At 39.5% G+C, this 26,501-nt stretch overlaps 1 protein-coding gene, 1 long non-coding RNA gene and 1 pseudogene across 2 annotated transcripts in view; 1 reads left to right on the forward strand and 2 right to left on the reverse strand.

The window, feature by feature from the left end:
• LOC148351321 (potassium channel subfamily K member 5-like) overlaps positions 1–10,080 on the reverse strand; it is a 41,459-nt gene extending 31,379 nt beyond the window's left edge. Inside the window, exon 1 of the mRNA XM_088354271.1 lies at positions 9,015–10,080. Coding sequence (XP_088210397.1) covers positions 9,015–9,200 — 186 coding nt within the window. The 5' untranslated portion in view covers positions 9,201–10,080. The remainder of the gene's footprint in view (positions 1–9,014) is intronic.
• LOC148351322 (uncharacterized) lies at positions 9,476–18,981 on the forward strand. The gene is made up of 2 exons (XR_015852857.1): positions 9,476–9,658; positions 17,921–18,981. It is a non-coding gene; the product is annotated as an uncharacterized LOC148351322 (long non-coding RNA).
• Positions 13,903–14,147, reverse strand: LOC148351323 (U2 spliceosomal RNA; annotated as a pseudogene).
• Positions 18,982–26,501: the final 7,520 nt, after the last annotated feature.

Consider the following 26,501-nt stretch of genomic DNA (forward strand, 5'->3'; position numbering starts at 1 on the left):
TGTTATAGAAAAAGATGCTGAGCACAGGGGTGAACGAATTAATCAGATGGATAGATAGATAGATACTTTACTCATCCCCTGAGGGAAATTCACATTTCCAGCAGCATCCCTGAGCTGAGAACAATACAATAATAAAGCCAAAAGAATACAATATACAAATACCCAGTGTGACGTGCAAATGCCCACTTTAGCATGTTATATAGGGTAACTAAATAGTGCTACACAGAATACATATTGCAGTAAGATTCGGTAATGTCCAATGTAGGTGGTGTTGTTTAATGTACGTATTTTTGCGAGATGAAACCCATATCCATAGGATAGAAAGTAATCCAAGTGTTGCAAGGCACTGATAAAGTAAGCAAAAATAAATAAACAAATAAATAAATCACAAAAGTAGCGAAAATAACACGGGAGCTGCTGGAGTGGCTGCCATTCGTGACGGCGCCGGAAGTAACATTATCAAATACATTTTTCCACAATTGGGTCAGAATTAAACCTCTAGGGTTTAATCCAGCCATTCATGTGCAGTAAACCAAAGGAGAACAAGAAATGGGATGGTAAAGTATTACAATAATGTAAATCCTACTACAGAAATTCTATGAAATTACTAGATAACGGAATATAGAGCTTGGAAACCGGGACATAGTATATGGTACGGCTATAATTCTAAAAAGACCAACTACAGAAATTCTGCAAGAATGCTGCTACAAAACTACAACGGCATTAATACTAGCGCTACTAAAAGAAAAATCCTTCAAAAATACTACTACAGCCTTCGAAAATATTACAGAATCTTATTTAATCTTATTTTGTAAATATTATAAGATACTACTGCAGAAATGGTTGAGTTAAGTGCAGAGCGGACCAGAACTCAATCGCTTAACGACCGGTTACTTCTATTCAGCAAAATTGTCCAACGCTCAGGGAATAAACAAAACAGCAACTGGCTTACAGGCAAACAGGAACTCAGACTAGGAATACTCATAAAACAGGCTTTTACTCAGAACGGGCAAGCCCTTAAGAAGGGCACTCGCAAATTAGACGGTCGCCACGGCGACCATGCTGGACATGAAAAAAATACTACATACGTGCACAGCTACAATGACACAGTTGTACCTCTACTTATAAGTTTAATTGGTTCTAGCAGTAAATATGGAATGATGAAACTATTGTAAATCGAAACACATTATCAATTTGAATCAATTGGATTGAAACGGGATTAGTTCGTTCCGAAAGCAAACGAACCTTGTTGAATCAACTGCAATTGCCCTGAAGGTATGCTGGTGTTCAGTAGGGGTTAATACATATACACAAAATAGATAAACATGAAATAAATATAATGAAATATAACATCATAACTGTAAATGAGGAAAACTGGATGTGTCCCCAGGCTCGTGACGCCAAAAGTTTGCCCACCCTTGACTTAGAACCATTGTTTTTGGGACGATGGACTGGTGGTTAATTGCGCTTTTAATGACGGATTTCTTTTTAGGTTCTTTCTAAGAAGCAGAATGTTGGGAAAAAATTTTGAGCAGATTGTAAGCGATGATGAAATAGGTCGATAAATTCTCTATAGAGCGTGACGTCTCGTTTGGTTTCATGTTATAGTCATCATAGTTCCATTCCACTCCATTTAGTTATTAGTATCGATACGACGACACACACACAAGCACACTGCTGTCGTCTTAATAGAACTGAATCGTCTCTGCACCGCACAACACAGTGGCCACGATCACACTCTCAGTCCACTCTTGGCGCCCATACTCAGTCATCCCTCTCCTCAGAGCGCCCTAAACCTTGCTTCCTTGATTGAGTAGAGGGACGTGTATGAATAGTGCAATTGCGATAGAAGACAAGTTTGAGTTACTGAAATTCCGAGTATTATGGGATGAGTCAGACGAAAGAGAGACATAGATTGTGAACTTAGGTTTTAACTCAGGGGGGAAGTTGAGACATTCCGTAAAAATAAGTTAAAACCTAGTTTTTTCCGAAATTGATGAAAAATTGTCTTCTGAATAAGCTCTCCATATAACTGTTTTTTGAGATTCAAATTACGAAATTTGGACGGATAGAAAAATATTACACAGAAGAAATGTTGTAATATTACAGAATTTGCAATGTTTGTCAAATTGATTAACAAAAATCAATTAAGATAACCATTCACCATTAGCAAATCGCCCACATTGAGAACATTTTGGGATGGTATTTTTCATTTTTGGCAAAATTATTCACTTTGAGCGTGAATTACCTGCTTTCTTTGCAAAATACTGTTATTTTGAACAAGTTTACTTACTGAAGAGATCATATATAGGTTATGATTTTTATAAAAGGCAAAACAAAGAGTGAATCATAACAATAAAAACGTCTTTTCTTGGGTTAAATTGACAATTTAACAATCTATCCTGGTCATCTGCCTCGAGGGGAATGGCCAACAGCAAGATAACACGTTGAAAATCAAAAGAAAATGCAAATAAAAAGTGCATACAAATTTTTTTCTCGGATGTGATCAATCTACAAAAGAGAACACTCAAACACTCAAATCAGGGTAAATGATTCTGACAAGGATAATGGTTAAACTGATCCAGTGACTCTATTTAGTGAAAAAGCAAAATTTGAAATTTAGAACTGACAATTTAAAAAATAAATTGTTTATCTTCTAGTTAGAATTTTGGGATAGAATGCTCAAAATGGATAGGGCATCTTATAGTGGGGATTTTGATTTTCACTTAAAATAAATATAAAGACGTGCAACCAGTCGGAGTGCCGATGGACTACCGAAAACCAAATGTGTTAACGACAGTACAGACTAAAGTGACGGATAATATGCTAAACCTTAATGTGTTGATACAGGCGAGAAGGGTACCGACACGCCAAAGTCCAGAAAAACCTACACCAACGCCGACAGCCAAAAATGAGTGCACGGCCAGTACGTAAAATTCGGGAGATTGTGTAGAAGAGGAAAACCATAACCCTAACTCGGTAGTTGTGTAGGCGCATGGTCTCAATGTGCACTGACTTAATTTGACTAATTAAAATTAAATTTTGTGGGCCATCTGTCTTGTTTTATGTTTTATGTTTGTTCAATGTTGTAAGTGTTTGTATTCTTTCCTGTATTCTTATCTTTCTTGTCTATATGGTTGTCCAGCGTTTAATCGGCCCACGTAACTGAAAGGATTAACAGGAAAATATCGAAGGAAAAGGAAAAATGGAACAATACAGTACTCGTTGAGACGAGAAAGATGTTTTTTTTAAAGAGGAAGACGGTTTAAAAGGTATTGTTTTAGATAGAACCGATAGCACGTCTCGTTAGGAATCGAAAACGTTCGTTTTTTTTAAGAAATCGTTTTGACGCTAAGGGTGTGCAACATAACGTCCGAGAGCCTATGGAGTTCCCAGAAAAATAAATGTTTTTTCAGTTGGAAAACGATGAATTTAGAAGTGAAAAGTCTAGAAAATTATGTTTGGTTATTTTAGGTGCTTTAGATTATGTTAATGCCAGAATAACACCAAGAAAGGATAGAATAATATCAAAAAGAAAAAGTTAACCTATTCCGGTTTTCAGTTCAAAATTGGAAGATTAGGGAATGTGAAGACGAGGAAAAATCCAATTGAGTGAATTGGAATGGAGTAATTTGAGATAGAAGCATTGTTGTACAAGAATAGTGTAAAAACGTGAGTAAATACTTTCTTTTCATTGAATATGGAGGAAATATTCATTGAGTCGAATAAAAATGAGTAAGATGAATCATTGTAGATCAATGCACGTCATTTTCACATTAAGTAGGTGAAGCTAAGATAGTAGATTGAATTGGTTTGGAAAGAAAAATAAATAAATAAATAGATAAGTGAGATGGTTATATGTCAATTTTCCCATGGGCTAAAGTGTTAGAAGGCGTAGGGGAAGGGAAAGTTATGTGGAAAATGGATTGTTGGCAGAGCGAGTAAGGAAGTTACAAATACAGAAAGATAAAAGTTAGTAAAAGAAGGTAAAAAGGGGAAGAGATAGTAGGCATTGAGGGAAAGAGAAGAGGGGGACATGCAAGTGACAAAAGAAAGGAATGTAAAGGGGAAAAAGTAATTAAATGAAATATTTTTGTTGACAATTGGCCGCAGTAAAGAAAGCATATGTTCCGGGTAGACGTGTATAGCTAGATACCATCGGACAACCGAGAGGAATTCCAGAGGAATTTAAAGTTAGGAATGAAATTAAGTCTGGATTAGAATCGATATTTATCTGGATAACTCCGAAAAAGAACGCAGAATGGATTAATTACATTTATTGATTTATTACAACCAACGACGTTTTATTAATTACATTAACGAGGCCTTCAGTGCAGTAGGAGAGCCAGTAAAGGAGGCGTGTGTCATATGATAAAGGAGGAATGCTGTACTTATATACCTTTATACACAGCCGAAGCAGGAAGCTTCACAAAAGCACTGTCGAAGATACATGAGTTGAGCAATGAAGTGACGGTAAATACTGAAAAGAACAGTATCTCTTTTGATTGGTTCTCGTCTACATTTGGGTACTGGGGTAGTCTGTTAGCGAAAGGGGAAATTTTTGTGCTAACTGTCGTAATAATTATGTGTTTCTGTGCCATACCTATTCTTGAAAGAAGAATTCTTAAGACTTTTGGAGAACAAATGACAGTAGTGGCTAATACTAGGGTGGCAGAAGCTCAATGAGCACGGTTAGTGATTAAGTATCCAAGCCTATTCCTTAGTGAGGAAGAACAGATGACTCAACGCCTTGAATTTTATCTGGCAACGTTAATAGTCAGTCTACATTACATTAAAAAATGGAGCATCTGCGGAAAGAGACACATATGATGATCTGGACTGAATACGATATCAATTAGCACTATTGTTAAACACGCAACACACTATATAGCACTAGGAATAACAGCAACAAATATATTGGTTTCTGATTGTGATTCTTTTGTTGGTATGTCACACTGCCGGGGAGCAAGCTGCTGTCTGGGATGGTCAGGATGCATCGTCGCTTCCGGGTTTTTGGCTGCATGGAAACTGAGCGTGATGCCTGCTGGGATGAACACTCACTCCAACATCTGACTTCACGACACCCGTTGACGAATACGACAATGCATGGTCTTCAAGTTGTTCACGGGGGTCAGGCCAAAGGCCAATGTGGATATCACTATCCAGTCATGCACTCATCTTGGAATGTATCGACGACTGTTACCGAAATTTGTTATCACTCACTTATCAGTTCATTTATTCATTTACCTTTATCACGTACCGATCAACCGTCGACGGTCCGCGTGTATAATCCAGTGTGTACGGATAAAGATAAATGAAGGGGGGGTTAGTGCATGGGTCAGATGTTTGGAGTGTTGGGGGTTTTTGTAAATGAAACATGAACAATGAAAGTTAGAATGATCACAGCAGGCTGACCGCCAGAATTTTATTTTATTTTCGATTCGCGTAAACTCTGTCCGTGTATTGATATCTATGATTTGTAATACTTTGCCACTACTCTGTATTGATTTTCAATTTTAATTTCCATTCAAAATGGGAGTATAAACTCCCAAAAGGGGGGATAAGGTAACAGAAGAAAAAAAAAAAAAAAAGGGGGGATATGTTGTGGCAAATACACTTGCAAATGTAGAATGGATTTGCATACATGTGGAAATTTAGAAAGACTTGCTTACGTTTGTGGGAAAAGGTCGGGTAGACATCCTTGAAGATACTCTTGGCAGACATTAAGTTTCCTTGAAGATAGCGTGCAAGGGACGGGACGCTCTGTACTTGATACGTGATACAGGACCGCCTTTTGGGGTGTACTCAATCGAAGCCTAATCGTCACTACCAGCTTTAAATACATTGTCATGTTCCTAGCTCTGTGAGATCTTTATTGACGCATCAATAAAGTGACATCTCCCTCCAACCGGCTGGCTCCTGCCCATCCTTATCCACTTATGAGAAGACTTTCTCTCGATTATCGGACCTCCAATTTCTACCACACTATCATGCAGTTTAGGGGTTGGACACTTTTAGACATTTTTAAGCTGGAGTCACAGCATCGATCATTTCTTTGTGCCTTTCCCAACTTTTTTCGTACGGCGTGAAGGTCGCAAATGCGGCTTTAAGGAGGGTTGTTCACGTTTCAGTCCACTTGTAGATGCACCTTCTTTGTCTTTTACTTGTAATCATTTTTACATGCCATGATCATTTTTAAGGTGCTGGTACAAATTACTTGTGTTTCCTCTGGACCTAGCGACTACGGAAAAGCAAATTCTGCATCAGGCTTTTTTTTTTCTGTTCCACGTCCGCTTTGTCAATGAAATGAAATGATCTGCATTTATATAGCGCTTTTCAGGTCAATGACTTCCCAAAGCGCTTTACAGTGTGCTTCACATTTCCCAATAGCGGCCTTGTATTGCAGCCATGTAAGACGCTAACCTGCTTATTGGTGGTATTAGGGGTTCAGTGTCTTACCAAAGGACACTTCGACATGTAACACGAACAAGCCGGGATTCGAACTGGGATCCCTTGATCCAAAGACTAGCGCTCTACCTCCTGAGCTACTGCCGCCCATCAAAATAGATCCAAACAAGTGATGTACTGCCCTTCGTTCCCTTCTCGTTTGTTGACTATGGGACTATGTTTACGCAGTCCGCCATGACACTCAATGAGGTCACACGGTGGGTATGGCATAGTGTGGTGCTTGCAAACTTTATATCGCGTTTATTGGCTCGTGCAATTATTAAAACATGCCTCTGATTGGTCGGCGCTTTTAAAACTCGAACAATAACAATTGTGGTTGGCCAAAACTCCATCACTCACTACAAAACCTTGAAAAAACCCTAACGTGTTGTGTACAAATCGTCAAACAAAAGTTCAAACTTTAGGAACCACTGGTCTAGATGAAGTCTTTTCATTGGTTTAATGAAACCGATATAGAGATAACTCAAACGCACAAAGTGCTTTACAGTGATAAGAGAAACAGTTGTTAAAATAAATCCATAGATAAATAAATGAAAAATTAAAACAAGGGGCAGCTGAGCAGTACAGTTCAGAGGTAATGGGTTCAAATCCAGCTACCAGCCTTCCTATTTGGAGTTTGTATGTTCTCCCCGTGCTTGCCTGGGTTTCCTCCGGTCACTCCAGTTTCCTTCCATAATAAGATATAACTGCGAAAAATATTTTTATTGCGACTTATTTGGAGAATTTTTTTGCAGCTTAATGTTATTGCACGTCTTTTCATTGCACTGTTGTTACGGTGCACTGCTCTTTTTTATTGCACTATTATAACTTAGGCCAGTCTTAACATTTTCCCTTTCTCCTGACAGTATTTCTCCTTTCTCTTACACGTTTAAACTTGGTGTATACATTGTTTCACAAGGTTGACATCAACGACAATAAAGACAGTTCAATTCAATCCAATAATGATCTGACCCGTACAAAAATGTCCAGTACAGAATTAAGAGATACGTATTTGAAAATCGTATAAAAGTGAAGTACACTTTGCATACCCCTGGAAATCTCAAAGTCCCTTTTTATACCTAGGTATTTGGTTGTGCAATCGAAATATTTAGGTATGCAGCCTGTTTAAATAAGGCAGCTAGGGAAAGTAATTGGATCTAGTGTCAAAAGGAAAACCCATTTGCAATGTTGGTTAAGAGTCTTTGCCAAGTATACTGAAAATAACTTTTACATATTTTGTGACTTTTTGATACATCTCTTTCAAAGAGGCACTTTGTAATATTTGACCACAGGATGTCTTTGTACTCTTGTGCAACCTAAAACGAGTGCTACAAAGCACGAGGAAGAATACAAACAACAGCGACTCAAAGCAACCAAACCACACAATTTGTCTTGTAATTTTTTTCTAATTTTAGGCTAAAATATGATAAAACGCAAAATAATTTATATTTATTTTTAAAGTGAAACAAAACGAATATGCGAACAATGCACAGTCGGAAATACTCCACTGCCTTGAAATGTTTCAGTTCATTTGATTCCTAGCACCACATCGTAGTATTTCTGCAGTAGTATATACGTAGTATTAATGATGTTGTATTTTTGTAGTCATAGTGTTGTAGTAAATGAGATAGTGCTTTTTAAGTCACTGAAGTGCTTTACACTTACCCATTTACACACACTATCACACACCGTCAGCTGTGAAAGGAGACTACCTGCATATCGGAGGCATTACTTCAGGGTCTTGCTCTCGACTTGGAGCTGGGAATCGAACCTGCAACCTCTCAATCAAGAGGAGCCAAGATGAGCGCTCTACCTCCTGAGCTACGGCCACCACACAGTATTCCTTTTTTTGTAGTATATCTGCAGTTGTATTTTGGGATAATTCAGTAATATGATCTTTGTAGTATTTCTGCAGTATTTTATAGTACTGCTGCACTTAATAGTCATATTTTTACAGCAGTATTTACGATAAAAACAGGATATCTTTACTATTTTGTAGTATTTCTGTCATATTTCTAAAGAAGCAGTTTTGTAGTATTCCGTCGTAATATCTATGTAGCAATATTTTTTATTATAGTGTTACTGTAGTGGTATCTTTGTAGTATTTCTGGAGAAGTATTTTGAAGCATTTCCATGCAAGTATATGTAGTATTTAAGTAATGTTAAAACTACTGTAGTTGTATATTCGTAGTATTTATGTTATAATGGTATGTTGTATGATAGTATATTTTCTAACTAGAATGAAGACAATACAAAATGTTAGACCCTGTTAGACTAAATTTAATTTTGTAGTTTTTGTATGGCATTTTTGTTTCAGACACACAAAGGGAAAATAGGGACAAGGTTGGCACAAAAAAAATCTTTATTGGTAGTATTGTTTTTATTATTTTATGTAGTATCATTATATATTGAACATTTTTGTTTGGCCTGCATGTAGAGCTTGAGCTGTAGTATTCCCACCCCCAAAGATCTGAACCTAAAAACGCCCCCCCCCCCCCCCACCCCCCCCCCCCCCCCGCAGAAGTGACATAAAGCAAAATATTTGTTGAATGAGTGACTGATCATACCTGCAATATTTTGTTCAAGTCATCTTTCGTCAGGCAGGGGTAGTCCTTAAGTATTGTTTCCTTCTGCAGCCTAAAGTGTTTTGCAGCTTGCTTCCAATTGGGCTCCTCCAAGACTTGAAAAATAGCCGCCCCGATGGACAGGTAGAAAATAATGGCAGAAGTCAACAAGGGACCTTTATCCACCATACTGGTGGGCAGTGGCTCAAATTGGGGAGAAGAGGCGCAAAGTTAGGAAGAGGGAAAGCTGACAACAACGGAGGTAAGAGTCAAATAGTCATTGTCGGAAAATGTTACGAGTTTTCTGGTCCGGTTAAAGTTTTATGCAGAGTCGACGTTGCCCGGGTGTGTCCTCGCGACATGGCCGGGGAGTCAAAACACAAGGGGTTAAGTGTTGGCTCCTGCTGATTAAGTGCAGCCAAACTCTGCTATTGTTTCCACGTGCGGCCGTGGAAATAAGATGAAGCTGGAACCCGGGGTGAGTGCTTGGCTTTGGTTTGGGGGGAGGACTTGACGAGATCCGCCCAGACAGAGAGAGGAGGGAAATGGCACAACAGCTGCCACGAGGAGGAGCGGGGGTGTCAACTGTTGACTTTCATCTTTCTACTCTATGACGTCTTTTGGACGACTTTTGGACAGATTTACAGGTGCGTGCAAAAAAAGTTATTTCTAGACTTGAGTTCGGTAGAGGTGTCAAAATCACTATCACTTAACTAAAGTACTATGGTTTTTGTTTAGGAAAAATTGTAGTACATTGTCTACTTCCACAAAATGTACATGACGACACACCAAAAGTGAACTTGTATGCTAACCAGTGTTGTGCACGTTACTTTAAAAAGTAACTAGTTATAGTTAGCCAAGACTTCTTCTAAAAACCGAGTTAGCTACTGAAATACTCTAGACAAGGTGGCTGGTTACCAGGGAAAGTAACTATTTCCGTTACTTTATAAATAAGTTGTATGCCATGGAATTTCTTTTTTTTTTAGTAAATAAATAACACCGCAGTGACTGTTACCCCTTCGGGTCGGCTCAAGAAAAGAGGTGTTCTGCCAAAATATCCTACGATATGAAGACTTCCTACCAATGCCTAGTGCGCGTGTGCAAAAGGCTGATTGTGATTTCCCATGGCGAGTACTTACACATTTTTCTTTGATTTAGTCTGATTTGACTGTTTCACTGTTTCAAAAGACTGTTTTCTGGCGTAGCTTTTAAGCCTGACGTTTTATTTGCATGGTGTTTTGTTGACTACTTTAATCACGCACTGTATGCCAACCTTCGTTGTATGTCATGAATAAAACTTCTGTTTACAACGATTTTGAGTTTCAGTGTTGCTAGTTTTTCTTGTAATAAAAAAAAATCACTGTCAGTTCAGCATACGGTAGGATGTCTTCACAAGGCATGGCGTTTTTGCAGAAATTCGGCTCTTTTGAGTTCCAAACAGCTCTTGAGGTTGTTTTGGTTGCTTTGATCCCTACACTACCAATTATTATGTAACATTATGCACGGAATGACTTAAAACGGTTGGGGGGAAAGAACAAAGAAAAACATGCAATAACAAAACGAAAGGAACTTTACATTTTTACAAAAACACAATAACTCTGAAAAACAAGGGAAATATAATTAAAATATTTAAAAATCTACAAAAAAGATAACAATTCAAAACAATTTTAACTTTTTCATGCTCATTTTAATTTAAAACTCAACAACACGGAATCCCCCCAAAATGCATATTGACCAATCAAAAGAGAAACAAGGGCCCCTTGTGGGAACCAGCTGTTAATTGGTGCGTTACTGCTTGACCTATTTTCATGATGTTGGACTCCTATACATCACAACCATTTCCAAAACGATTTAACACCTCACAAGTTAAACACACTATCAGTGATGTACAGTGAGGTTTGTGTCTGGTGAGACACAGTCAGATTTTAAATAAATACAACTACATAATGCGGAAGCAATATTTAAACAGTCGGAAAAAAATGTTTTTCCCCAGTGGTTTAGGCTCTAAAATCAGTATTGTCACACAAATGCTGCTGCCCATCGTTGCCCAAACCCGGCCCATCTCCGAAGAGTGGGATGACGCTGTACACTAAAACACGTCGGTGACTAGATGATGAGAGTGCTGTATCTGAGTCAGGTCAGGAGGCTTCTCCTGCTACCAGTAACCATGTAAACTAGTACTACCTGTTTGTTGTAATGTCAGTTGAAATTGGGTTGCAGATCGGCCACCTTCTAAGATAATTAAGAAAAAAATGATATTTCCGAAACACAATATTATTCAAAATGCCAAGGATGTGGAGACCACATACATCAGGGGTCGGGAACTTATGGCTCACAAGCCAGATAGGGATTTTTCCATGAGTACATATGGCTCAGAAATTTTCCCTGTAGAGATCCAGATCCAATAAGCTCAATGTTGTGTTTGGTGAATACTTAGCCAAAGCAGCACTGACATTCTGATGTGTTTGGTCCAGTTTATAAATAGCTCAGTCCTGACTATTGTTTGCAGTCTCTGTTCACAGCAACAGACACTTTTTTTGGCTGTACATTGCTAAGGAATCCTTAATATGGAAGCTTGTTAAGTAATGTATGTTCACCAATGAGACACTTAATGATAAAAACCTTCAAAAGAAACTAAAATGACAGCCAAGCACACACAATTTTTTTCAGATTCAGATATACTTTATTGTCATTCATGTACACGTGTATACAGAACGAAATGTCGATACATCTGACCCGCACAGTTTCCTTGAGCATCTGCCGGGATAGATAAGTTTAACCATGTCTTCGTCAGAATTTTAGCGCAGCAGTTCGTCATCTCGCGATTCGATGTTAGTTCCAGTTGTAAATGGTCCAGTTTATTGTCCAGAGAGCGAACGTTGGAGAGGAAAATGGATGGGAGAGGCGTTTTGAAGGGTTTAGCCCAAAGGTGTCAAACAGGCGGGCCGCGGGCCAGATCAGGCCCGCTAAAGGATTGAATCCGGCCCGTGAGACAACACTCAGAGAAGCGCAAGAGAAAAACAAGCTGCAGGTCGAAATATGTCAACTTGATGTTGGCCAAAGCCAGGTGCCTCTCACAAAGACATTGTACTTGTATTTATTTCTCTTTCTCTATCTCCCTCTCTCTTTCTCTCTTTTCCACCCCTTATCTCTCACTCTCTGTCTCTGTCTCTTTCACTTTTTGTGTCTCTCGTTTTCTCTTCCTTTGTTGCTCTTTGTCTCTTTCTCTCTGTGTGTCTTTTAACCTCTTTTGCTCTAACTTCCTTTTTTCCTTTTCTCTCTTTTCTCTTTCTCTCTTCCAACCCTTTGCGCTTTCTTTTCTCTTTTTTCTCCTTCTGTCTTTCTATTTCTCTTTGGATTTATTTCTTCCGCTCCCTTTCTTTCCCCCTCTCTCACGCCTTCTCTTTTGATCTCTTTTGTTTCTCATGCTCTCTCTCTCTCTCTTTTTCTTTCTTTGTCCCGCCCTCTCTCCTTTTCCCTCCCTCTTTCTCTTATTTCTTTATCTCTCTTTTTCTTTCTCTTTAATCTACTAGTCCGGCCCCCGACAGAATGTTTGTTCTATCGTGTGGCCCCCGAGTTAAAATGAGTTTTACATGCCTGGTTTAGACTTTAGCCTAGCGGTTAGCCCGGCCCGACAACCTCGCTTCCTCCTCCGGTCACACCGCTCTCTTGCCACTCTGCTTCGCTGCTTTGTAGGCCGCTGGGTCTTGTTGACGTAGCAGTCCGTGGCTTAATAAACACTCCCGAGTGGTCGTAGCACCGAGCGCTTGATTTCTGGATGATCGCATATCCAGCAAAAAAACTGCAATCGTATATTAATCTGCAGTTTGAGTTGACTTTGTGCGCCGTCAAAACTGAGTCGCAGACTGGGTTTTATGACCCAAGTGTAAAAAACTGTAGGGAGCCGATGTAGCCGCAGCCGAACAGGGGCGCCGCCATCTTGGATCACGCCGCCATCTTGGATTTGATTGGGTTAGTGGCAGGATGGTGGATTTGATTGGGTGAACGCTAGTGGTGGCCGGATCTCTGTACACATGGGATGCTCTCCTCTTTTTCACATGCGCTCATTGCGGTGCAGGGAAACACATCCATACATTTTTTTGTGATTTTTTTTTTTTTAATTTTTTTATTTTTTATTTGAACTCTGCTTGCACCTTGTTTTGAAACCATTATTTACGAAAATAATTCAAGTCAAAATGATCCTCGATCTTAAGTAACTCCGGGAAGACAAAGTGGTACATTTGCTGATATGGGACACAGGCTCTGTGCGTAAAAATTAGATTTTGTTTGGAGAGTTGGTTTGGTGATTTGCTGAATTTTGTCTAAAAATTTAATGTATGGCTCTCTAAAGAAAAACAACATATTTTCCTCTTATGGCTCTTTGGGTCAATAAGGTTTCTGACCTCTGGCATAAAAAATAAAATTGTAAAGTAAATCTTTGGATTGACTTCCTGTTCAGAATTCAAATGAAAAGCATTGCAAGTTAAAAATTGTGTTGTGGGTCACACAGCTGACTTGTGCACTAGCATGGATTCTTTTTCATAGTAAGTACGAGATAGTCAGAGTTGAATGCACTTCTTTACTAGAAGACTAATATAGTTGCAGGTTTGAATATGTCTTTCAACTATCTTTACTGAGCTATGAAAGAAGTTTTTTAAGAAAAAGGTAATCGAATTGCATAATTAGACTGGCAGTGGTGCAGTGCAGTCTTAACAGGTCCAAGTTCCGTTTAGTGGGGTTTTTAAGGGTTATTGTTCTATCTTCGTTATTCATTATCCATTATCCGTTATCGGTCAGTTCATTATACGCTACAAAGCCTAGGAGCCGGGACACTTACTCTCAGACGAAAGGCTAAGCTAAGGTCCTAGCCCTAAAGCCTTGTTGCGATCATTGCGAAAGCACCGTTCCCGGAGGTACTGCAATACCGGGCCGATGCGTGGAGTGGACAGAGCAAGCTCTTATTCCATCTCCGGAATGCAAAAATCAAAAGGCTAAGGGCCTAGCATCAAAAGGCCAATCTAAGGACTTAGCTTGGCCTTTGATGCTAGGTCCTATGCTAAGGACCTAGCATCAAAGCCTTGCTACAAGGCCAAGCTAAGGACCTAGCTACACTTAGCCAAAAGGCCGAGAAGCGATCGTTTAGTGTCCATAGCACTGGACCCCCAGTGGTATAGATGACTTGTGAAAAAGCAGTAGTATTCAGTTTAATCTCATTATCACATTACTTTTGGTCACGGTACCAGGGAAACATGTTAATTTTGTTGTGTGTTTCACATGTTACAATGACAACAAATTCTATTATTTTCTTCTATTCTAAGCATTGTAAGTAACTAATGTGTTCTCATTGTAAATTTTGAAATACACAACGAAATTATTTATTTAGTATTCAGCCAGTATCAACCATCAACATGATATCTACCGGAAATCATTTTGTCACGCAAAGCTATCAACGTGACTCGTCGCCTTCGATCGGGCGCCAAGTTTTTAGACCCAACTGCTGTGTTGGGAGTCATTAGGTGACCAAACCCCCCAATTCCAACCCTTAATGCCGAGCGCCAAACAGGGAGGCAATGAGTACCGATGTTGTAAGTCTTAGGTATGACTCGGCCGAGGCTTCAACCAGCGACCTCCCAGTCTCGGAGCGGGCGCCCTACCATCTAGGCTACTGAGCTTTTTTTGACTTGAAACTAACATCTGTTTCTGGTAGTGCGACTAATGATAGCGTGATAATTACGTAAAATCTATTGCCTTATTCTTCCTCATGCTAAAGTTTTTAGTTTTTCCCTTGCCCTTATGTAGGTTTAGATCAGGGGATTGTGTATTAATAATCTGTAGACTGTGATAGTCTGTTTTTTGTGCAGACCTTTCAGACATTCATATCAAACTGTGTGCCCATTGCGCTAATTTGTAACAAAAAGTAGCTCTCGCTTGAAAAAGGTCAGAGACCCTTGCATTACAACATCCCCCGGTCGGAAATCATCATAGGCGCCGCCGCGAGCGGCAGCCTTTCCAGCAGCTCTGTGTTATTTCGCTCTTTTTGTGATTTGTTTTTGTTGTCTGCTTCTATCTTTGGTGTTTTTCATCCCGTTTGACTATTACGCTTTGGATTACTTTCAATCCTATGGTTATGGGTTGTAACACACAAAAATGAGTTTATTCTAGGAATCAACTCCTTGCCCTGAAGAATTCTAGTGCCGGCGTGATGAGGGGGTACCTATCGTTGCTGCAGAGCTGGAGTTAAGGTGAAGGCTAAGCGGCTAGCGGCAATATAAGCCTTCGGTACCGTCCGTAATCATGGGAAATGAACTCTCTATTAAATAAGACCGACGAACTGGTTGTGGTAGTGAAAAACATCAAAGCGTACAGGGAGTGCAGTTTGCTGTGTTTTACGGAAACGTGGCTCACGTCTAGCATCCCGCACACTAACGTGGAGCTACCCGGCTTCAGCGCTGTTAGAGCAGACAGAGACACAAAAGCCTGCGGGAAGCGGAGATGAGGCGGACTCGCTATCTACGTGGTCACGAGGTGGTGTAACCCTAGGCCCAAAGATGTCCACCTCCTGCAGGAACGTCGAACTTTTGGCCTAGCGTGTGACGTCATCCACTGCGCTGTTGCTAAACTAATCTTTGTCTGTCTGTCTGTCTGTCTCTGTCTGCTGTACAAATAAATTGGCAACAGTTTGATGCTCTTAATGCGGCAACCCAGGTTCGAATCCCGCCAGACCTTAACTTTTTTGGGGGGGTAAAAAAAATGTTCGTCAAAATGCTCTCTGGTAATGTTCAGGGAGCCGGCCGGATTGAATGTTGATGTCTTACAATATTGGTACTCATTGCCTCCCTGCCTGGCTTTCGGCATTAAGGTTTGGAACTGGGGGGTTTAGTCACCTAATGACTAAAATGGCTGCAGCCCTGTTTGGCTGCGGCTGCATCGGCTCGCTACAGTTTAACTGTACGGGTCAGGTGTATTTCGTTCTGTGTGCATGGTTACAAAGAATGACAATAAAAAGAAATTCTGTTCTTCTTCGACATTACGACGGGGGTCTCCACCTTGCCCCTTAAGGGCAGTTGAGTTGCCCGCAGACCTTTCCTAAAAATAGCTCACTAGTGCTGTGTCCTTGTGATTTTCTAGTACAATTTTTTAATTATTGGTTGACTACGTCCATTTAACCCAATTTCTTTAATAATTAACCTGCTGATAGCATAGTAATAATATAATAAAATATTATTTTTGCAATTCAAATACATTCATTTCAGTTCATGGTCTCAGGAACAAAAAAAAATCAATTTCTAAGTATTGATCATATTTTCAACCAATTAAGAAAATAGAATAACAATCTATTCATGTATTAAATGAATTGTTTATTAGTTTTTCTTTTGATTCATTTGAAAGGAAATACAAAAAACTAAATTCCAATTTATAGGTTTTATAAAGCAAACAACCACCAAATGTTCTGGCTACCTTTTTAACAAGCTACTCTTAGCTATTTAGCAAGCCATATAGATCAGTTGCTATTTTAGAAATTCACATCAAACTGGGTGCCCTTTGCGCTAATTTGTAACAAAAAGTAGCTCTCGCTTGAAAAAGGTCAGAGACCCTTGCATTACAACATCCCCCGGTCTGAAACCTAAATGAGGGTAAGGAAAATCTTAAAAACCTCAGGATGAGGAAAATAAAGAAACCTTGACTATACATAAAGGGCACACAACACTGGGGTTTTGTAAATCCAGATTATGCACATAGACAACACACTCCAAACCTTGAACACATTTAAGTAAGAAGTTGTAACCTCGTGATCATGTCTGTCACAGGACTTTGATATATGCTTGTGGTGTGTGAGCGTCTCGGAATTTGTGGCTTGCAAGACAGGCAGACATTGCATCATCATTATTGTTATTTGACATCCTTTTTAAAGATAATTTAGGCTTCCCGATAAATTTGCCTTGCATTTCTTCGTTTATGTAATGTACTGAAGAAGTTGGGCGTACTCTGTCATTTAAAAACTGGTTGTTTTGTTTTTAGTCACCTGAATTGGATTACAATTGGATTACTTAAGTGACCCATTCTAGATAAGTTTGAAGTATTCAAAGATATTTTACTGTAGACTGTTTTCACACTGACACCTAATCCACATTGCATCCAGAATATATGGAAATTTCCACAAATATGACTCAAATATCATGTTTATCCATGTATAATATTTTTTAATCAATATTTTAAAACCATTGAACACACTAGAAAATTCCAAGTACAGATATTTTGTTATGTATTTTAGTAAGGAGAGTCTCTGATGTCTGACATCCTTACTGCTTATGGATTAATAGTTTTTGATTCATAAAATCTATTAATAGAAAAGTTGGGGAAAGCTTTAGGCGGACTGCAGCGGAACCACAACCGTTACGGGGCAGTGTGCATTGACACGCCAATAAAATGCCTTCTATTATAGTTATTTGCCTGTATGGATTCAGGAATGTATCCGTTCCGCATGCAGTCTTCATTAAGCGTTAAGATTTTTCAGCCAAAGGTCAAGCCGCCAACTGTCAACAAAAACTAGCTTGAAAAATGTTTTTGTTTTCACATTTATTTTTATATAGTCAAATATTGCAGGATGCACAAAAAGCATACAAAACGATTACATACTGTATATTATGATTTTGTGTGTGTGTATTTAGAGCACATATTCAACCATATATATGCGGTCTGTCTTGACCAGGGGTCAGCAACCTTTTCGGTGTGGAGTGCCACTTTCAAATTTTCTTGTAAATCAGTGTGCCACACCAAGATTAATGACTCGCACAACCATTTTTTATATCCAAGAGAGCTGTCATTTTACACCAGTCTGAATATACAACATGGATATACATTGAAATCATATAACTGACCAATTTATCTTCCACTATTCTTACTTATAGGATTACTGTGAGCAACATGTGGAAAGGCCTGTTGACATCCATGACTTCAACTATTCTTCATCAACAATGAACTACAATCAAAATAAAGTGACATGGCAGTGTCTGAAACTCTTGACAAAAAGTTATCGGACACCCAGGCAGACAACTCTGAAAAGTTGCCTGCCCAGCCATAAAGTTGCCTGCCCCATTTTTCACAACTTGAAACACAATAAGACGACTAGTCGCAAAAAAAAAAACATTGTTACAAAGTATTAAGGTTTGATAATCAGAATATATAACAGAACAACACTTTAAAATTAAGTTCATTATAAATCTACTTTGCATGGATATGACATCGCTGTTTTCCATCTGCCATCAGTCTGTGCCTGTGTTTACTCATCTTCATTCATGCAATGTTTGCTACAAGCCACGTGAACTCCTCTTTCCACGATGCATTTAATGTATCTTTACGTTTTGTAGCATCATAAATTTTGCTTCCTTTGAATATTAATTCTGGGGCTGAGGTTTTGTCTTGATTCCTAACCACTTCTCAATTTTTATTGTGTTCTCTGTGCGTCTACCTTTGTTAAGATTTGTCAATTTAATAGCGCTCTAACTCGTGATATTGCGGTAAGACATTTTCCATTGTGTGACGTCATTACGCACGCACCATATTTCGTTTTACTATTGTCGATTGCCATGTTGTATAGAGTGCTTCGAGGTCCTAAGATTACCCACAATGCATTGCTGGCGGCCATTTTGGAAGTCCACAAAGCTTTTCACTTCATTGTTATTGTTCAGCGAACCAGTTAGATTCTACATTGTAATGCCGAATACGTGCGTTATTGTTGGCTGTTGTAGCCGAGGGGAAAAGGGTGGGAAGGGCTTCTTTAGACTTCCGAAGTGTGTTTACAATCAGGGGATTGAAGCTTAGGAGAAAAGTGAACGGCGAAGACGAATGTGGCTGGCAGCTATCAACCGGTCGAATTTGCCAAAGCTTGACTGTGTTCGTGTTTGTTCTGACCACTTTCTGACAGGTAAATTGAATTATTTATGATGTAGAAATAAATTTTAAAAAGGTTTGTGTACTTCATGTACATCTGTCGACACCATTCAAGTATGGCTAGGTTAAATACTGTAGGTGTTGCTTCTTGAGTAACATTTCTGAAAAAATATTCTTAAAAGATCTAGATGTTGAACAAGTATATACCAAGAATACATAGTAAATGTGCATTTCATCCACTTTGATGAGATATTTCTTCTCTCTCAGTGGATGACATTAAACATTAAATAACTACTTCACCATACACATGTATCAAACAAACATGAAGTATGCGCTGTTTGCAATTGTATTTATTTTCAATCTTTGTTTAGATGAAAGGCTCATAATTAACACCTTTAATTTACAATGGCTGAGGGGGGCGGGATAGCGTTTTGAGTTTCAGTGTAGTATCCAGACATGGGACCAAGTCACACATGTGCAAGTCTCAAGTAAGTCTCAAGTCTTCACCTTCAAGTCCCAGGTAAGTCCCAAGTATTTTTTTCTTGGGCAAGTCAAGTCACAAGTCAAGTCCCGAGTCTTAGATTGCCAAGTCCAAGTCAAGTCACAAGTCATAAAAACAGCGACTCGAGTCGACTCGAGTCCAAGTCACTCAGTCTCAAGTCCCCATGTCTGGTAGTATCATCCAATGTTCGCATGTTTTCGCCACATCACAAACCTTGACAAACACAGTAAGAGGATTCCTCAACAAATCTGTCGTAGGCTTCCATACTTTTGTAATTTTGAAAATCCTTCAGTTCACAAAAGGGACTTGGGTGGAAAATAAGATAGTTAACAAGTTCGATGTAAGTCACACACGGCAACAAATCGGGATCAGACTTCCAGTCTTTGTTTTTAATTTTGTAGGGATCCAATTTTCCAATAAAATGCAACTTCGCAGCGTACCGCTCGCGTGCTTGCTTTTCTAAACTCTCCACGTAGTTTTCCATATTGTTGATGGACAAAATCCGTACACAAACGAAGCTAGTTGAGTAAATAAATAGACAAACTGAGTAAATATTTGCTCCTCTCGCTATCACCGCTTGTAATCAACAGACTTCCAAGATGCCGGCACGAAGCCGTGTTACTATTTTTAGCACAAAGCGCGGAGCCCTCTATAGAATGGAGCCGTGTTTTTGTTTCGCTTGCTGTTGAGGAATAAATATGCTTAAAGGCTGAACCACAATGTCCTGCTTATCTTCTCACGCATAAGGAAACTGCACACTCTGACATATCCTTCACAACTTTGGAAAGTTATATGCAAATGCGCGACCTTATAACGCTCAGGAAAGTCCGGAAGCACGAAGTTATTCGATGTCTTCTGATCGGCTGCCGAGTATGCAAATTGCTAAACGAACGGAAATTCCGAAAATTCGAAACCGAACGCTGATTTCGAAATCGAGATAAAGCAAACGTTTGATTTGAAAAGAGTATTTTTTTCTTGAAAAAGTTGTCGGCCACCCGGGCAGAGATTTTGTGAAAGTTGTACTCCCGACACAAAAGGAGCAAACGTCCGGGCAGACGTTATTTCAAACACTGGATATGGACAGCTACCACACCATTCATCAATAAAATCTTCAAATGAACAAACCAGTTCGCCACTGTAGCCTCTTATCTCCATATCTTTTTTTTTCGTTGCAAACGAAGCTAGCGGTTTGATGCTACTGTGCGCATGCGTCTGCCGCCTGGGGATTTCCCATAATGCATCATTCTGGAAAAAAAATATGGTGTAAGATTATTTTGTAAGGGCCAAATACGACAGTTTGTAAGGGCATGGAGCCGTGGAGTTTGACAGGTATGTGATTCGTTCATTTATCGTTCACCGGTGTTCCTCTGGGTGCGTTAAAACACGGATCCTTCCTCCTCTGCGAGGCGCGGCGCAGACATGCACTCAGGAAGTAGAGGAGGCGGGGCGTTACCGTAAAGCCTCTAAATAACAGCGCGCAACTGAAAATGTCTAAATTTCACCTAAAAATGCGCATGAAAAAAATATTATTATTTTGCCGTGCGCTCGCGTGCCACTGCTGGCACGCGTGCTATAGGTTGCCGACCCCTGGTCTAGACTATTACTATCATCTGGTGTGTGCTGTACTCAGTCCCCACGTACCATTAAAGAAAAATAGTGGCAACGCTTTGGGCATTAGCCAGCCCTGTTTTTAAATATACTCGGCATATACCTGCCCATACGTACATTAATTTTAGATTGTCTGCTGTGACGGCATACATTTTGTTGTTTAACCCAGTGAGAAATTATTTCAGTCACTCAGGCTGGAGAGGCATAACTGTATATTCTTGAAAGCCTTAAATTGTTCTAGATCATTTTTAATTGGAAACAAAACCGGATTATCCCATTAATCAGTCTTTAGTTGCATGCAAAAGGTAGATTTTTTCTGTTCTCAAGAAGCTCTCTTGTTAAAAAACAATTGTGTACTGCGTAAAACCAAACAATTTTGAAATTCAGAGTAAAGTTCATAAAAAGTAATAAATTTGATTTTTTCAACAAAATAAATTGTTCACTTACTCATTTGTGTCCTTCTTGGATAGAATCAAAATGACAATTACAAGAAATTCAAACATTGCTCAAGATTAAAACCATCCATCCATTTTCTGCATCGCTTATTTTCTCTAGGATCCCCGGGGTGCTCGAACTATCTTTGGGGAGTGGGCAGGGGACACCCTCAAGTGTTTGCCAGACAGTCTCAGGGGCACGCAGAGAACGACAACTCACTCACACATTCACATCTAGGGACAATTTTAACTGGCCAATTCACATGCCAGGTATGTTTTTGGAATGTGGGAGGAATCCAGAGTGCCTAAAGGAGACCCATGCAGGAATGGGGAGGACATGCAAACTCTACACGGGGTGGCTGCGGTAGCTGGAATTGAACCCTGGACCTCCCACCATGGGGCTGTGTGCTAGCCACCCAGCCGCCACGCTGCCCAGATTAAAACCAACATCACTAAATTAACTTTTATGGTTTAGAAATATTGTATCCATAGCAAAGATGCTTATGTAAATGGAAATGTCATTTAAAAAGTAGACAAGATAGTAGCTCAAATATCCGTCATATTTTCAATAATTGCCTTAAATCTATTTGCGTCAAGACACTATGAATTGTTCAAATTAAATTATTGTTGGGGGTATCAATTACAGCTCCTTCTCCATTTTGATGCACAGGGTTGGTAGTGTTACTTTAAAAATGTAATTTGATACATATACTAATTACCTGTTAATCAGTAACGTAATACTAAAACTATAATATTTCAGTAATGTAACTTGAATACCTCAATTACTTTTGGATCACTCCAATGCCAAATATGCTAATAAAAGAAAACGTGAACTAAATGTAATTAAAATTAAGAACATTTTGTTTAAGACAAATTAACAATCTAACCTTGAAAAAGAAATGGAGGAAACCAAGATTAGGTAGTTTCTTCTAGTCCAACAAAATGAAGTGCTCACATTAACCACGTAAACCTCATTGAGCAGAAATAAAACTTCCTCTTTCACATGGCAAGATATGCTTTGTTTTAGCTCACAGTAAGAGCACAGATAAACCCAATATTGTTTAAATCACACAATGTTTTCACTTTCTAAATTTCTAACACATTCTGGGATTTCTTGTCATCTTTCTCTGTCTCTCAAATGTCAGTGATTTAAATTATGCTAGACACAATTCATGTATGAGTGCATTATGTATGTGTAAATATTTCCGTAGTGCAGTGGTTAGTACATTTGCCTAATACGCAAAAGGTCCCCAGTTCGAGAACAGGAGGAAACACATGTTGGCCTGGAGAGGAATGGGTGCCACCAGGCTGTACTTGCCCAAGACACTGAAAGGAAATGGCGCCCCTATGACTTTAGTGGTTAAGGGATCCAACCGTCGAACCAACCAAATGGACACATGTGAATTAATGCATGAAGTGAATGAATGCATGCTTGAAAGGAATCTGTGACAGAGGGCACATGCTTTCAGTCATTAAATTGCATTCGTCATTTAATTTTATGTAATTTTAGTTGTTTTTAATTGTTTGTTGATGTTGTCTTGTTAGTTGCACTTGAATTACATGACACTTTTCTATTAGTGTTGTAAACATTTTGGTCTTGTTTTGTCATCAGGCACCTTCGGCGTTCCTGAGAGTGTACGGACAGCTGCCTGTGTAGAGAGTGAGAGAGAGAGAGAGAGAGACAATTGTAAAGTAATCCTTGTTCATAGAAAAATACCTGTATTTTGACTACGTCTTCTTTTTTTCCTGTGACTAACGTTATACAACTCCATTTGTTCTTGTATCCTGATTACGAAACGCTGTTATGTGTATTTTGTTATTCCCCAAACCTATCGATGCATTAGTTGTGGCCACAAGGCTGTTACGATTAGATTTGTCTTATTAACAACTCTCAAAGTAGCCAACTTAAAGGTGGGGTGCTACATTTTAAGATTTAAGGCTGCAATCATGACTGGCCTGAACATGGCAAGCAGAATAACACATAATGGGTCTGCATTTCTTAGACACACTCGAATAAACACTTTCATCTTTTTGGGGGGGGTGATCTGCCCCTAACAGGCCTGAGAAAAGTAAAATGAAAGCAGATAGGCGCAATGAACTCATTTGGGCATTGTTAACTCATACTTATTCGAGAAAATATTTCAACTTTTTAAAGACACCTTAAACTAAGCACCTCACTTTTCAAAAATGAATAAAGTAGAGGTTTTTTGGTTTTAAATTACATTTAGGAAAACATGCATTATTTTGCCTGGGGCCAAAAAGTCTAAAAATCAGACAATACTCTTTTAAAATTAAAAAAATAATAAAACATTATATATATATATATATATATACCAGTATATTAAATGCAAAAGCACTCTGTTTTTCAAAAATTCATACTCAAGGCATCCAGATATTTTCAACACCTCGCTAGACCAAGCCATAGTACCATCATGCTTCAAAATTGCCAACATCATCCCTGTGCCAAAGAAACCCCAGATCTTATCATTCAACGATTACCGGCCCGTTGCACTGACTCCTATCATAATGAAGTGCTTTGAGAGACTGGTTAAAGAGCACATCACCTCCAGTCTCCCCTCCTCATTCGACCCCTTTCAGTTTGCCTACCGGACAAACCGCTCCACCAGGGATGCCATCTCCTCTGCGCTTCACCTGAGCCTGACACACCTAGAGGAGAAGAACACCCATGTGCGGATGCTGTTCCTGGACTTCAGTTCAGCATTCAACACCATCATCCCACAACATCTGGTAGACAAAATGAGACTCCTGGGTTTCAACACCCCCCTGCGGAACTGGCTGCTGGACTTCCTCAGTGACAGACCCCAATCAGTGCGGATAGGTCACAACATCTCAGATGTCATCTACCTCAGCACGGGCTCCCCCCAAGGCTGTGTCCTGAGCCCCTTGCTGTTCACCTTGATGACACACGACTGCGTCCCTAGGTCCGCCACAAACCACATCGTGAAGTATGCTGACGACACAACAGTGGTGGGCCTCATCAGGGACGACAACGACCTGGCCTACAGAGAGGAGGTGGAGCATTTGGTGGGCTGGTGCAGGGACAACAGCCTGGTCCTGAATGTTGACAAAACTAAAGAGATCATTGTCGACTTTTGGAAAAACCAGCCCAACCATGCCCCACTTTGCATCAACAACAAGGCTGTGGAGGTTGTCAGCAGTATCAAGTTCCTAGGGGTGCACATTACAAACAAACTCACCTGGTCCGTGAACATTGCATCACTGGTTAAGAGGGCACAGCAGCGCCTGTACTTCCTACGGAGGATGAGGAGGGCCCACCTGCCCCCACCCGCCCTCATCACATTCTACAGGGGCACCATAGAGAGTATCCTGACCAGCTGTATCTCTGTGTGGTGTGTAGGCTGCAGCGCTACCGACTGGGGTAGTGTGAGGAGGGTAACGAGGACAGCAGAGAAAATAATCGGGACTACACTTCCCTCCATTCAGGACATTGGCCAGAAACGCTGCCTATCCCATGCTAAGAACATTATCGGGGACCCCTCTCACCCCCATCATGGACTGTTCACTCTGCTAGCCTCTGGGAAGAGGTACTGCAGTGTGCGGTGCAGGACCACCAGGTTCCGCAGTAGTCTAGTCCCCCTGGCCATTAGACTGTTAAATGGTCAATCTAACATATAGTTAACCTAAATCTAAAAGGCTGCTAATCTGACTTTTGCTTGCCACTCCTTGCACATTTGCTCTCTGCACTATTGTACTTACAGCGTTATTGTTACAGTGTTAATGTTACTGTTTACCTGACTTGTTAACCTGACTGCCCATTTTGCACATCCGGTTAGCTTCTCCTCTTGCACTATCGGCACTATGGTAAAATACTATACGTAGCCATAATACAATACAACTTTACTGATATCTGTACATTCAAGGAAACTGTGCGGGTCAGATGTATCGACATTTCGTTATGTATACACGTGTACTAGAATGACAATAAAGTAGATCTGAATCTGAATCTGAAGATATGAAGTTGATAGGTTTTTAACATGAATACAAAGATAACCTCACATATCTGCCCTCACTTGTTATGACTCAAAAGTCAGGACTTGCCAGACTGCGTTGCACTACATTACAGTGTGATGGTAATGAGCTTTGCAAAGTAGGTGCCAACATTTTATCTGGGTCGGCAACACATTTTTGACGCAGGTGCTACATTTTAATAAACTGCCTTGCTAGCAAGCCAATTCAAGTCACATTTATTTGTTTAATCACAATGAGTATCAAATAGTTGTGCAGAATACCATTACAACATCACCTAATCTGAAACCTGAATGAGGGCATGGAAAAACTCAAACCAAATTTGAATTTATGCCCTGGGTGGTGAGCACCTAACATAGTCATTTCCACCTGCACAATATTCCGTATGGCAGTATGAAAATATTTCTTGTAAAAAACGGCAATATAGTACTGCAGCACAGGTAATTTGAAGTTCGGCACTGTTTACCACGGTATGTTCCCACTGCATAATAAGTAGGTAGGATCACTTAGTAACAGAAAAATGTGACTAAGTACAAAACGCCTGGCTCTTAAATCTTGGCCCAAAAAACAAAACATGCCAATAATGCTTCTCTTTTTTTTTGTAATTCACTGAACAAGATAGGCCACTGTTAATAAAGAAACTATGTCTAAAACTAGCAGGGTTGGGACATGTTTTTCTGTTCCAACTCTGCCCAAAGCAGATGGATATTTTCTTGGTAACTACTTTCACAAATAATTTAACGAATCTTTAAAGGAGAATGAAATTAAATATTCCATTAGATCGATAGTCCTAAATATGAGGGTACTTGAAGGCACTTCATTGGGTACTTGAGGTTTGAAGATCTATCTCTCAATAGTAGCATCGATGAAAAATGACAAGACTTGATTTTTTTATTTCCTATTTACACTACACTTAATAAAACTCAATAAACAAACAAATCATGTCCAAATGGCAGATAACATTTACTTTCTAGTTTTTAATGTGTGTATTTCATTATATTTCGTTTTTTTTCATCCTTAAACTTAATTTAACTATAAGATCATCCA

Source organism: Urocampus carinirostris, chromosome 15 (genome assembly GCF_059441175.1).
Source record: "Urocampus carinirostris isolate Australia breed hairy pipefish chromosome 15, RoL_Ucar_1.0, whole genome shotgun sequence".
NCBI lineage: Eukaryota > Metazoa > Chordata > Actinopteri > Syngnathiformes > Syngnathidae > Urocampus > Urocampus carinirostris.